The sequence below is a fragment of the Portunus trituberculatus genome, chromosome 39, assembly GCF_017591435.1.
Source record: "Portunus trituberculatus isolate SZX2019 chromosome 39, ASM1759143v1, whole genome shotgun sequence".
Taxonomy (NCBI): Eukaryota; Metazoa; Arthropoda; class Malacostraca; order Decapoda; family Portunidae; genus Portunus; species Portunus trituberculatus.
In genome coordinates, this window is record NC_059293.1 from 22,053,589 (window position 1) to 22,068,367 (window position 14,779).

The window sequence follows — 14,779 nt, forward strand, 5'->3', positions numbered from 1 at the left end:
AGATGAATTCAAAGTCATCGCACTCTCAGACATTGTCAAAACTCATTGATAATCCCCTTCCATGCACTTCCAAGACTCTGTGAGGAGACACGGTTGTGTGAGGGACTGCATGACTGAGGACTTACTCCTCCTACCAAGTTAGGCGAGCATCATTGCCCCAGGCACGGCGACTTTATTAATAGCGGATTAATTTTATAAAAAAAAAACTTAGAGAGACTGATTACTTCCATCTACTGTCAGCTCAGGAGATCACGATGTACCGATTTGATTTAGCATTTTATGTATGTAGTTTTCCTTTTATAACTTTATTAGCTTTTTATCGTGTTCTTATGGTACTTTTTCATGTGAGTAAACAATATTGACCTGAACTGAAATGAAAACTTTGAAGTGTCACGACAGCGAGTCCATATATCGCTGCTTCTTTACGTGTGATGAATATACGTAAAAAAAAAAAAAAAAAAATCCAGTATTCCACAGAGAGAGGAAGTATATTGATCTCAAAGAAGGATCAACTTCAAGAGGACTGATTACTTTAGAAGGTCATGTTCAACTACGGCTTCAACTAATCGCTGGGACGTCGCGGGTCATAAATATCGGTGGGTCCAGTACTCCAGCATCCCACAGAGACAACACCAGTAATCTACTATCCCACAGAGACAACACCAGTATCACAGCATCCCACAGAGACAACACCAGTATCCCAGCATCCCACAGAGACAACACCAGTATCCCAGCATCCCACAGAGACAACACCAGTATCCCAGCATCCCACAGAGACAACACCAGTATCCCAGCATCCCACAGAGACAACACCAGTATCCCAGCATCCCACAGAGACAACACCAGTATCCCAGCATCCCACAGAGACAACACCAGTATCCCAGCACCCCACAGAGACAACACCAGTACTCCAGCATCCCACAGAGACAACACCAGTATCCCAGCATCCCACAGAGACAAGACGCGAGTGCCTTGTTGTATAATTAGACTTCCAGGAGAGCGACCTTCGTGCAGACCGCTCCAGCAGTTGACGCGTCGTGCTTCCCGCCCAAGGTCACGCCACACTACACTCCTCCAAGCCTCGTGACTGAATACTAAGGCAATTTTGTCGTGCAGCGATTTCTGCCTCAAAAATAAGGTCCATCTTTCATCCATAAGGCAGTTTTGTTCCGTAAAGAGAGTTGTGCAATGATAATAGGAAAAAAAATTGTCTGTCTTCCATCCATCTGGCTCTGAATATTACGCCATAGTAAGCATTGTCTTAAAGCCTTCAGTACTAGAAAGGATTTTTATCATGATTTTTTGGTGTGATTAGACGCTTTCAATTACATTAGGAAGGGTCTATGGAGGTCAGAGGATTAACGGCCAGAGTCTTTAATATTTTCATTCCCACATAAGTTTCTGAATCTGTATAAAATCGCCAAATACTAAGCAGAATAAATATTAAAATGTGTCCTGGTACTGAAGAGGTTAATAAGAAGGTCTATCGTGCATCCACTCTGGCTGTGGACATTAAGTTAGCTGTGTCCTGTAGCGACTAGTAACATCTGTCAGCAATAAAAGGTCTACCTCTCATCACTGTCTTGGCTTGGCATCGTTCCAGCCCCTTGACGTAACCTGGATTGGTGTGTTTCTCTCGTGTCAGGAGAGGAGCGAGTCCTTGCACCAATGGAGGCTTCACTGGTTGGTAAGCATTGCAGTTTTACATAAACGAAGCGCTTACTTTACTCAAGAAAACGTGAATTTGCTTGCATAAACCTCTTCTACTTGTCTTTTATTCCTTAACATATACCCGAGCGTCACTGGTTGTAAATTATGCAGTGATACAAAAGTAAAGCGATGACGTTACGGAAGAAAACGTCATTTGCTTCGATAGACTTTTTTCCTACTTTCAAATGTACTAAAAAAAATACATGCAGTGACATTGTTTAGCTATCTTTGTTGTTGTTGCTGTTATTAGTGATGGTGATATAGTAGAGGCTACAGATGTCTCGGCAATCACACTCAGCAAGATTACTTTGTTACACGGTCTGCTTTCAAGGAGTGTCCCTCAGGCTCACCTTGCGGATTGCGGCACAGGCGGCGGGGAGGAAGAGGAAGGCCCATTGGCAGGTGTCCCCGCCAGTTCCGGTAACATGCGTAGGTGATGTGAATGTCCTGAAGTCATGCACGCGCTCTGGCTTTTGTTTGCTTTACCCTGAGCAAAGCAGACACAGCGAGAGGTTCCTTCCTTCCTCGGTCTGGCAGGAATTTGCTCTTGGTCAAATAGCACCAGCAGACCACATTGTGTCAGTCCGGGAGTCTAGCAGTCACATGTTCCTTGTGGCACTAGACGCGGCACTGGCCTCACTGCCACACTGCTACACTGCTTCACTGCTACACTGCCACACACTCGCTACTACACTACACTTACATCCACCACCGCGCACGGGAGGAACCCAACAACAGACAGGTGTAGCGTGACAGCGCCTCCCCCCGCGGTATGCCGGTCCTCAGCCGAGCCTCAGTTGCCGGAATGCACTTCCTTATTTCTCCACATTTAAGCTTCCGGCATTTGTTTCATAGAGGAAATGGGATTCTTTAGTATCTAAGCCACTATGCCTCTTATATCAAGGAATGTGATAATTAATTGTTGACATAACATTACTCTAATGACAGCCAGTCGCATCTGCCACTACTCCACAATGTTTCGCTTTCTTAGGTAGGGAGGGATTCAGAGTGCATCTTTCACCGACGTGAACACTATGAAAGGTCTACGATAAAATTTGATATCTTCCTGGTAAAGCCACGAGGGTGACGTCATGGGCCCGCCGCAGGCATCTCCTGGCGGCCCGTGTTGGTTCAAGTGTGACGGGAGGAAATGTTTGCCTCGACGCAGGTGTACAGCGTCCCGCTCAGCCATCCAGCCTCGCAACACAAGTAAAGCACTCCACTGGAGGCCTAAATGTCACTATTCCACACTGTTTACACGCAGATTTCCATGGAATACTATCATATCACCCTTGACTTTACTCTACACCTTACTACGTGAAATATTCATGCCGCGCGCCTCCCTGAAGATAAAGAGATAAATTATGATACTGGTCATGACGTCACCGGGCTGGTGGAGCTGAGTCATGGAGCTACGTCACACACACGCCACGGATGCCTGTCTCCCGTGGCCAATCGGGCTGCGGGGATGCGAAGGATGACGTCACTGGCGCAGATCAGCGGCGTTCATTGGCAGTGCGGCTTGTCAATATGATTACTGTGATGTGGGTGGGGAAAGTACGAGCCGGGTCTTGCCCTTCTAGCCTTTAATTGTCTTTACGCATCGCAGGTATCTCAAATATGTACACAATGACGTCTGGGAATGTTTGAGGGCGAGAGAACAGTCAGGAGAGAGAGAGAGAGAGAGAGAGAGAGAGAGAGAGAGAGCTGAGATGATATTACATATGATATTACAGGTATTCTTAACACTTTCTTAGTTCCCTGGAAGCCTTCCAAGGACGGTGGACCACAGAAACATGCTAAATAACATAAGTGAAGGAGTTCTAGTGCGAGGGTAGATGAGACAGAAGGATAAGTTAATACTGCTGTCAAGAGTAAATAGTTGAACTGTGTGGGGTTTTTTTCTCACTTTTAATCACCAATATACAATGTGCAAATATGTGAGGGAAAGAGAAACTTATTGTAGGGGTGATGTTAATATTCAAGGCGAACGTAAATAGCTACACTTTTAACATTCGCCTTTACCTTTATTTTTGAGTTGGAAAGAAATGTGTGTATAGTTGAGTAGGCGAGCAGAAAGCAGGCATTGGTCAAGAGCATGGTCGCACTAACGATTACCAATTTTTTTAGCTATTTCCGGAATGCTTGATCCCGCCTTGTGCCTCATGACCTGTGTGTCCACCCTGACCCTCGTGGTGAGAAAGCTCAGTTGCCACCACAGCCGAGTGCACCACTATTACTCAAAATCCTCCACTCTCACGAACTTGTTAGATACTTAATAGTTTCTAAAATAGTTCTGTAGACAAAATAGCTGAGATTAACCTTTTATTCTCTTATCTGTGCCCACTCAAACCATCTTAAAAGTGGTTGAGTGGTGGCAGTGGATGATCAAGGCAGTGAACGGGTGAAATGCCTTGGGTTTTCATAAGACATGCTTATTGAGGATTCATTGATGGTTATTTTGGTTTTCATGACTGTTTTTCTTTTCTTCCATTTGATAAGAACATTATCTTATAAAACTAACATCAAGAAAAGTCCTTGGAAAGTTCTACCATTACAATAACTTCTTTCATCATCGGTGTTTTTTAGAGGTGGAACAGCCATCATTATTATCTTTAAGACAAATCCTTAAAACCTCCCCAACTCCACAAACTTGTATTCTCTTGGGTAAATGTTTATGCTTTTCTTACAACTGATGGAGCAAGACTCTTGCTAAGCTGTCACCAGGACCAAGCAAACCTCTGACAACTGTACTTCTAAAAAAAACTTCCATTATGAAAAGTTGTTGGCATCATACAACAAAATATTTGAGTACAAGTAGTGTTTAGGTTAACACAGAAATTGAGGTGACATTAAGTTCACTTTTATTAATTACCAAATAAGATATAGAGTTTAGTAATGGAAATACAATTCGTCACAAATGTGGCAATGGATACAAACTGAGCTTCTGTGTACAAAAATGCTGCTAATATAAAAAACCTGCCTAATAATTCACAAAACAACAAATGCATGATCTGTACTGTAGTAGCACATGGCTTCCATGACTATAAAAAGAATAATAAAAAAACGGTATCCATTTGTGAAATCTTACAAACTGTCAACACTGCAAGGTTGTACACATTGGCATTGAACATGAAGAAGAGAATTAGTACCTTAGAAAACCTGTACTTCTATTGTCACTTGCTAGCAGGAGAGGGAGGGAAGGTACAGAAAGACAGGACTGACTGTGGACTTGCTCCCTGGATCAGTCATCATCACGGTTCTTGTAAGGGATGCGGCCACCACCAGTCCTCTTTCCCACAACCCACGGGCCACGGTCATCTATGTGAATACACACACACAAACACAAAGTAAATCTATTTGCAAAACAAACCATTCAAGAGACACAAAGTTTGATTTAGCTAAAAGAAAGCTGAGGCTTCTCTAAGGAATCTGTGGCAGCCACTACCAGTCCTCTCCCACTCAGGCAGTGAGCCATGATCACCTATAGAAACAAATACACACACACACACACACACACACACACACACACACACACACACACACACACACACACACACACACAGTGTAATGTAGCAGTTAGTACACTCAGCTCACAACTGAGAGGGCCCAGGTTTAAGGGTGCAGTGAGACATATGGGCAAGCCTCTTGATGTGTGGCCCCGGTTCACCTAACAGCAAGTAAGTACGGGATGTAACTCAAAAGGTTATGGCTTCACTGACTCAGTGAGCAGTGTAGTCTCAGTCCTACCTGAAGATATGTCAGTACAAGCTATGAGCTCTTTCCGTAGGGGAACAGCTGACTGGGTGACAAGCAGAAGACTGTGGTGAATTATACATACGTCTATGCATGCCACTAGCCCCCCACTGATGCCTGGTCTGTGTCACAACAAGATAATGTCTCTAAAAGCACCAACCACCACAAGATCATGCTCCTAAAGGCACCAACCACCACAAGACAATGCTCCTAAACACATCACATTTGTGCCAAGCAATACCACAAGATACTGGTCCTAAAGGCAGCACAGGGAGCCAAGGACCACTCCACAGCGCAAACAATTAACCAATGGGACAGTTTAATGTAGTCAAGTCTTAAGCATCTCCTGTCCTATCCTTTGTATATTTTCAGTATGTATAATTGTACTGCAATTTCAATATACTACTTATCATTATTATTATTATTATCATTATTATTATTATTATTATTATTATCATTATTTATTACTACTATTTTCATTACACACACACACATATGAGGAAGTTTATTAGCAAAAGAAGGCATTCACAAGACATGAAGTTGACTCAATTCACTGCATAAATTCTGAAGTCTACCGTAAATCAGATGAAATAATAAAGACAGCATGAAAACTTAAGTGAAGAGTGAATACGAGATGGTGTAAGTGTGTGTAAATAAGTAAGAAATAATGAAAGTGTTATGATGATAATACACTGATAAAGAGATAAAATGGTGAAAGAGTACACAGAGGAATGTTTAGTTTGTGTGCTGGTGTGTGCGTAAACCAGTGTGAAGACAAACAAAGACATGGCATAATCTTATCAGCACCAGTGGCACCAGCCTCACCTAGACCCCATTCCCATCCCTCAGTGACCCCAACCTGTATCACTAAATAGATATCCCCAGCTCTTTTCCCACCAACAAGACCACAGCATACACCTCACCTCATCCACAAGCCTTATTCCGACCTATCAGACCCCAACCCCAACACCTAGCCCCATTCCAGCCAGTTACCATCCCCATTCCTAATAACTCTAAGGCTAGTATTATTAAGTGCTCTGCTCTCTCACCATCACTTCTTTCCAAAGGCTTTATCTGAAGATGTTCATGTTTTTAAGGGTATTTTTATGGTTTTGGTGATGGACTGGCAAGATTTATAGATTATTATAAGGAGAAACTGTCTTGAATACCCAGCTAGTCGTCTTTGTGGCCTTGGAAAATTGTCATGGTGAGAGAGCAAGGGATTTATGAATAGAAGCCTAAGCGAAGCCTCACCTTTTCATCATCGCCCTCCACTGGCAGAGTCTCCACAGTGATGTACTTGGGGTAGGTGTGGATGAGCGCTTCCACAGCTGGTGCATGGTCGTGTGACATCTCAAAGAACTGCGGCTCCTCCTGGTGGTACTCTCGGGTGTTCTCCAGGCAGTGGTAGATCTTGACACCATCCTCCTCTGCCACCATTCTGATACCGGGGAGGAGTAAAAGGTTCAATGCATAGTGTCGTGTCCCACTTACCACCATACAACACCCAAAGATGTGAAGATTATTTAGTAAAAAACCCGAAGAGCATTCCTTGTATTCATGACAATTGATATATTAACAGCAATCAATCTGTGTTCTCAAACCAGTCACACAGCCAATACAGAAGCATGAGAAAACTTCCTCACCTGATCACATTGCCTCGAATCAAGCGAATGTATGTGTCTGGATCCAACTCGACACGATTGATGACCTTCTGCTTCTTCCTGCACCACCGCTCTCCCCCGCTGTGCACGCTGCACATCTTATCCTCTGTGGTGGGAAGAAGCAGTTGTTACAGTGATGATGATGGTGAGGAACAGTCAGGAAGAAGAGAAAGGCAACATTTACATTATAATCATTGGCAATCTCAAGTGATGGCAAAACAAAGCATCAAACACTCATAAACACATCATTCACACTTTGCTCTCTTGACTCCCGGTGGAAAGGGAGGTCAAAATGATGCAGCAAAATAGTTAAGTGAAGACAGCACCTCTGTTCCTCTCACACACAGTTCAGTACACTCAGGCACAGGTAGTTTATTCTAAAGGCAAATCTACATGAAGGAAGGAGTGTGTAAGCTCTGACCTGGGCCCAGCAATGGGGGCAGGGCATCATGCATCAGGTTTGCACCAAACTGGTCTGCTGCAGCATCAAAGGGAGCATACAGCAGCAGCCGCTCCATCAGCTCCTTCACCTGGGAGTTCGTCATAAGAATGCAACATTTCTCTGAACAATATTTTCATCAGTCTATTTCTAACCATTATACAAGCAACTGCAGTCCCCTGTATGAGTCACAGCTCCCAAACAAGAAAATATTTGTCTGCAGCAAACACACCTTGCTGAGGAAGGCTGAGCGGCCGGGTGTCTCCATGTCACTGTTCACCACACCCATCACTCTCAGGTGGTCCAGTGGCAAGCCTTTCCGGAACTCCAAGTCCTCTGCCATGGCTAGGTCCACTGCCCTGGGGAGGAGCTTCTGCAGGTACTGGCCCCAGGAATTTCTCTGGTAGGTGGACACAGTGATGTGGATGGAGTGCACATTCTCGTCAGTGACAGCCTGGTGGATGTACCCTCGGGGGAAGTAGAGGAGGTCTCCAGCCTCCAGGGTGATTTCAAGGACTGGCTCCCCTATTTCATCCTGGCTGAGGTTTTCACTTGAAAACTCTGGAAGTTCTTCCTCCTCTGATCTAAGGGAAAAGACACATATGAGTCTACAAGTGTGCAGTAAAGTTCTAGGCTGTCTGTTTCAAATTCTACATTACTAATGTCTTCATTTGATCCATCTTGTCAAGTTCTGCTGGTCGCAGACAAACATAGCCAGCCACTTTGTAGACGGCTAGAAAGAACATAACACCAAACTCCCTGCATGGTTGTAAAAGTGACTCAGAGCTTCAAAGACACCTATTACTTACAGTATATTCAGCCCAACTTCACCATCCCACATAACACAGAAAATATATTCAATCATATGTCAAGCACTACAGCAAAATGATAAATCAAATCAATTGGAAATAAAACCTGTTATGCATTCCAACATAAAATAGGTACACATCAACTTTACTGACATAATAGTTTTTACAGCACTGTTGGTTAACATTCTGCAAAGAAATATAACAGTGTATACAAGAGGTGCCTCAGTAAATGAAGCACAAATTACCTGGGTTTGTAGACCTTCCAGTGTTTTCTGCCTTCCAGCTGAAGAAGGAAAGCCTCGATGTCATCCCAGTGAGGAGCAAATCCCTGGGTACCAGGTGGAGTGAGGTACCTGCCAGACCAAAGGTGAAACATTACCTAGATGTCACTATGCCTTACCACAATGGGGAAACTACACCCAACAGTGCCACATCAAACAACCTCAGTCATGCAATTGATTCCTCCATGGCTGGCAATCCCACAGGCTGCTCCAAAGTATCCACTCTTGGCCCTGTCAGCCCTCAGTGGAAAGGAGAATCTTGTGGACTAACATACACATTACACCATAGATTTGGCACAGCATAGCTGGTATAGCATTCTCTACCTTAGTAAAATGTATTCAGCACTCAGATATATTAATAAGCAAGAAGCTTACTGATGAATATCTGACCAACAACTATATCTCCTCCTCCTCCTCTTACACTCACACTTACACATTAGCCCCACAAAATGAGCTAAAATGCTCCTGAAGGTTGTAGAGGAGCTTCCATACTGGGCGGTGGAAAGTTTGTGGGTTGAGGAGGCGCAAGCTGCACCCGTTGTTGTAGTAGTCCCACACCACAGACGGGTGTGCCTGACCCACCAGGTTGTGTGTCTGCCTCTTGCCCTCGTTGTATGAGGTGACATCCAGATTCTTGGTGTAATGAATCTTCTCCTGTAAGAATTGATAGATTTAGCTGATACACTGGCAATGGTGAAAAAGATGTCAAGATTTTCAGTAATAAAGTAAGTTTTCTCCTATCAGAATGAGTGATAAATTTAGCTGATGCACAGGGAATGGCATACAAGGAGTCCTTATATTGTTTATACCACTGTAAGGTAAACAGAGCCGGAGATATTGATATCAACAATAAAATGCAAGACACAGTAAACACCAGGCTGTAGAATGGATTTGCATCAAGTATTTAATATCAAAATTATTTAGCAAAAATTACACATACAATATCAAAATGGTGTATCTATATAAGAGAAAACAGCTCTTATTTATCTACTTAGCTCTATATCAATGTGACTTCAACCATGAAGAGATCAGACACTTATGCACACATTCACAAGCCCACACACTTACTTCATGAAGGATTTTGTCCAGAACAGACGTGGAGAAGAGGTTTTTGTAATAGTCTGGAGTATTTCGCTTCAGGTACAGAGGTTTCTTCTCCCAATAATCTCTGCAAAAGAAGAAGACGTCAGGAGATGCAACAGGATACTTTGCTACAACCCAGAGACAGACAAGACACCCAAGCAGCTGTGAATACTCTCCATAGCTGAAAACACCCAGTCAAACTAAGCTCATCACTTACTGCCATTTATCCACAGAAACTCAGCTGCCATTAGGAAGCAAACTGATGCCACCCACATCAATACCCATCACTACTTGCAGAATATGGAAAACTGACAACCTAGATTGGCAAATCTCAGCAGTTCAATCTGTCCTACACACAGAAGGTCTCTCTCCACCAGCCCAGAACACAGGCAGTCAAAATGTTGCACCTGAAAAATGACGCCTCTGAATGTGGAGCGATCATCCACTGGAACACCTTGCGTCCCTCATCCCGGCTGTCCAGCACTCCAGCAGCACCGATGGATTCCCCAGACACTGCAGAACAAAGAGGTGCCACACTGTAAGCTGTGACGGCACACATTCTGTTCTTAAGTGTACCAAATATTTCTGCATCAAACATGAATATTTCAGACAAACCACCAGTAACAGATGGTATGCTTGCAAGACATATGTATCACGATATTAACTGTTTCATAATGGCAAAAAAATAAGGAACCCAACAGAGAGAAATCTTTAAGTTTAAAAGTTAACAGTTAAGTATGAAACAAGCAATATAAATGTAATACTGTGTCTGAAGAAAGTACCATGAGCAAAAAAAAAAAACATAATAAATAAAAAAAAAGAAAAGAAAAAAAGAAAAAAAAAATAGGCTTACCACTGTCCAGTTTGAGTGTCCCGGAACTGTCATAAGACTCAGCGAGCCTCGGAGGGAAGCCCTCGTCAACACTCTCACACTCATCACTTCCCTCATGATCCCCACCACCACCACCACCACCACCGCCCCCACCTGACGTCTTATCTCTATCACTCTGATCTGGCTCCATATCCTTCACAACAAAAGGCATCCCTGTGCTCTTTTTCTGTTTTAGTTTCTTTACTTTTTTCTGTGGCACAAGTGGAGGGTCCATGCCTTGCTTCCTCTTGCTGGATGCATCCGCCTCTGTCTTGGAACCAGCCGCTCCATTCTTGATTACCTGAACCTCTGATGTACTGCTTGCTTCTGGCACTTGAGGAGCACTCATGACAGGCTTCTTTCCTTTGTCATTGACCTTCTTCTTTACTTTCTCCTTTGCAATACACTCTGCATCCTCCTGGAAGTTTAAAGAGAAAGCAGTCAAGAAGATGAAGGATAACAAACAAAAAGAATGGAATATTTGGTAAAAAAAAGCACCTCTCCCTCCAAGTTAGGTTTAGGAACCCATATTTTAATCAGATTTGCTCTCCAGCTCGAAATTTTAAGATAAAAGAATAATTTTGCATAGACTTGTGAAGATCAAATTTTACTGTTTTGCATTCCCTACCCAAAACTCCTGCTTTACCAATATAGATCCCAGAAGGAGTTGTGGCTAAGGAGAGAGACAGCTCAAGAATATAAACAATAACATACTAATGGAAATATCTACCGAATAACATGTAGAATATTCCTTTTTTCAAAACCATAGCCTCCACAGATCCACAGGCCACGGAGTACAGCACAGAATAGCCGGATGGCCTCACCATTATTAAGGAAAAGAAGGCCCACACGAAGGCAGATTAAGTAATAAACTCAAACACATTATAAAGAGACAAGATAAATGTATGCGGCGTCCCCTTCAACAACTATACACTCCACAAGTGAACGGGTCAAAAGTCAAACAGAGAATCACAGTTTGGCATCACCAGTTGAGTTCGTTTTCTATCTCGCTGTGTCAACACTTCCCTGAGCCTCCAACAAGTTACCTCTGCAGCGTATGCCTCCCGGGCAGACAGGAGAGGGGTGACAGAAGACATTGTTTGCAGAGCCGCAGGTGCAGCGTCTGGTCACGTGTTCACGGTCTTGCTAGCTGAGGTAAACAAACACGCACACACACCAAAGGACCATCTCGCCCTGGTCTTGATCCTTGTCCATTCTCGCCCGCCACTCGTCGTCGCCGCCGCCGCCGCCAGACCCGTATCCCGAAACGCCTTGCTCTCCCACCACGACGATTTTCAAAGGCCACAGACATTATTATTTTGCTTCTCAAGAGTGTTTTTCCTGTTACTTTCCTCAATCTGCAACATAATCATAAAACACTATATATATTTCATAAATCATACTTCACTATCACATGAAAGGATTTCAGACAGACGGAGTGAAAATAATGATATAACCTTAAAGTCAAAGATAATGAAAATTTACATACCACACCACCACCATCGCGGCACACCACATCATCACCACCATATCACACTCCACCACCACCACCATCGCGGCACATCACATCATCACCACCATATCACACTCCACCACCACCACCATCGCGGCACACCACACCATCACCACCATATCACACTCCACCACCACCACCATCGTTATAACGTTCGTCAACAGACTATAGCTGAAGTTGTAAGAGTTTCTAATGGTGTTTTTCAAGATTCTAGTTAACAACTTTTCTGCATTAAGAGGAGAAACACCCTGGGAACCAATTAAAAAAAACTATCATCTCTGTGGCCTTGGAAAATAGTAGTGGTGAGAGAGCAGATCGAGCGTTTCAGAATATGGCTTACTATATACCCGTGGGCGTGTGGACACACACACACGGCACAGGACACCACCACTATATACCACTGCCACTGTTAACCATCACACACCATAACACACCACACCACCATACTACACCACAGCACACCACACCATCACACTACCACTACCATCAGACACCATACCACACAAAATCACCACACCCGGTGTCCCGCTCCCACACCTGCTCCTGCACTCACCCGCACCCACATCCGCGCCCACCCGCGTATCCTCTCCACCAATCACCGTCCTTCTTCAGACCCGCTCCCACTCCGCCCGTGCCACCCCAGCTCCGCCCGGCTCCTACGGAAACAATTCTTAAACGCATTTTCTCGGGTTTTGCATGTGTTTCTAGATGTTATCGCGACTCTGGGTGTAAGAGGAGGTGGAGAAGGAGTTGTGAGGGACAGGTGAAGTCTGAGAGTGAGAAAAGGGGAGGTGGATGTCATTCGCCAAACATGTAAAAAAAACATCTCCGCGTATGGGTAAAAGTATTTATCCTTTATTAATGGAATTGGCATTGTCCTGATATCTGATTTGTTATTAGCAAAGTAAGGCAAGTTTCAAGCCGTAATAGAATAGTCTAACTGTGTTTTTTGTTTAACGAAGAAATAACATATGTCACTGCATAAAATATAACTTTTTTTTTTAATTAGTACGCCTAGGATTGTTTTGGTGCCTGCTATAGCACTTACATTATATGAAAAACATGACCCAAGTAATAATACTCCATAAGGTTTAGTCTAACTATTCGTATTTTTAAATTCAAAATTTTTAACGGTACCAAAATAGAAAACAAAAATCTTTATACGACGAGGAATCTCCATTCTCTTTATTTGGTTGGAAAGCGAAAATTTTTCGTATTCAGAAAATGTAATATGATTTAGTGTGGCTGTGTTTTCCTTCTCGACATTATGATGTATTTGTGCACCGTTATTTTCAAATAAAGACCGCTGATTGGAGATCGTTTTGTAAACAATCCACCCGGTTACGTTTTTATATTTGGGTTATTAGTTAACCAAATTGTCGCGTCTAAAAATGTAGTGCATTCCAGTCTGGGTGCCTGTTTTGTTCTCACGATTTTTAAAATGAATTACGTACGTAAATATTGGGCCACAGAGACACCTCAGCAGCGCCTTCCCCCAAGATCAGTCCACTAATGTTTGCATGCACCCCCTTGTGTTTCCAGGTACCAAGGGAGTGTAGCAAAGCCAGAATCAACCATCAAAATAGATAAATAACCCATTACTGTGTTAAATAAGGCAATAGTTATGTATATCCCAATTCAGACCGCCTGGCGCCCACCATGACCCGGACCAAGACACCCCTCTCACCAACCCCCGTCCTTCCCTGTGTCAACTTGTCAACATTTCATTCAATTATCATTGTTTCCTGCTGTTGCTCGCCTGAAATACATAAAGTGTAGTGACAGGAGGAAGAAGCGAGGAATGGAAGTGTATGAGGGAGTGTTCCTAGTAGTAGTAGTAACAGGAGAAGCAGCAGCAGTTTTATTATCATTATTGTGTGTGTGTGTGTGTGTGTGTGTGTGTGTGTGTGTGTGTGTGTGTGTGTGTGTGTGTCCACGCGCGCACGGGTAGTATCTTCTCTTGGAATGGTTGCTCACCGTAGAATTACTCTCTCTCTCTCTCTCTCTCTCTCTCTCTCTCTCTCTCTCTCTCTCTCTTGTGTGTGATGTTAGTGCTGGTGTGGTGTGCTGTCGTGTGGTATGGTGTGTGATGGAAGTGGTGATCTGTTCTTGATGTATGTGTATCTTGGACAACATTATGAAAAGATAATAAGAGGAATATATATATATATATATATATATATATATATATATATATATATATATATATATATATATATATATATATATATATATATATTATCTATCAAATGATCTATCTACGAATATGTCTATTTATTTATCTGCCTACCTACCTATCCATCTATTTGTTTATCTATCAGTCTACCTAGCAATCAAATTACCTGCTTATCTATCTATTTTCACAGAAACATGCAAATATTATGTATAGTGGTGGCAAGAGTGTTGTGTGCTGGGGAGGGCGGGTGTTGCGGGGTAGTTGGGGGGTGGATATACTACTGGGCTGAGTGCAAGAGTTGACCAGTATTCTCAATCTTTCATCACTTTCTCTGGTTCACTCCTGAACTTCCTGCCTGCTTCTGTATTACCTTTAGACTTTTACTGAAGTAAGCCAGCCATCCTTGTACATTAGGAAAATGTAATGATAATAATGATAGCTTCAGAATCAGCTACTCTCTCTTCTCCCTCTCTCTCT

At 43.2% G+C, this 14,779-nt stretch overlaps 1 protein-coding gene across 2 annotated transcripts; it reads right to left on the reverse strand.

Moving 5' to 3' along the window:
* Nucleotides 1–4,557: 4,557 nt before the first annotated feature.
* On the reverse strand, nucleotides 4,558–11,852 carry LOC123515565 (ribosomal oxygenase 1-like). Of its 2 annotated transcripts, none has more exons than XM_045274302.1 (11): nucleotides 11,660–11,852; nucleotides 10,596–11,031; nucleotides 10,150–10,255; nucleotides 9,728–9,827; nucleotides 9,093–9,313; nucleotides 8,624–8,731; nucleotides 7,802–8,153; nucleotides 7,552–7,660; nucleotides 7,113–7,236; nucleotides 6,721–6,907; nucleotides 4,558–5,031 (listed from the first exon to the last, which is right to left on the reverse strand). In XM_045274302.1, the coding sequence occupies exons 1-11, from the start codon at nucleotides 11,708–11,710 to the stop codon at nucleotides 4,894–4,896; spliced, it is 1,932 nt and encodes a 643-aa protein (XP_045130237.1). In that variant the 5' UTR covers nucleotides 11,711–11,852; the 3' UTR covers nucleotides 4,558–4,893. The 2 variants fall into 2 exon arrangements, with proteins under 2 accessions (XP_045130237.1, XP_045130238.1); XM_045274303.1 differs by lacking the exon at nucleotides 11,660–11,852 and adding an exon at nucleotides 11,344–11,537.
* Nucleotides 11,853–14,779: the final 2,927 nt, after the last annotated feature.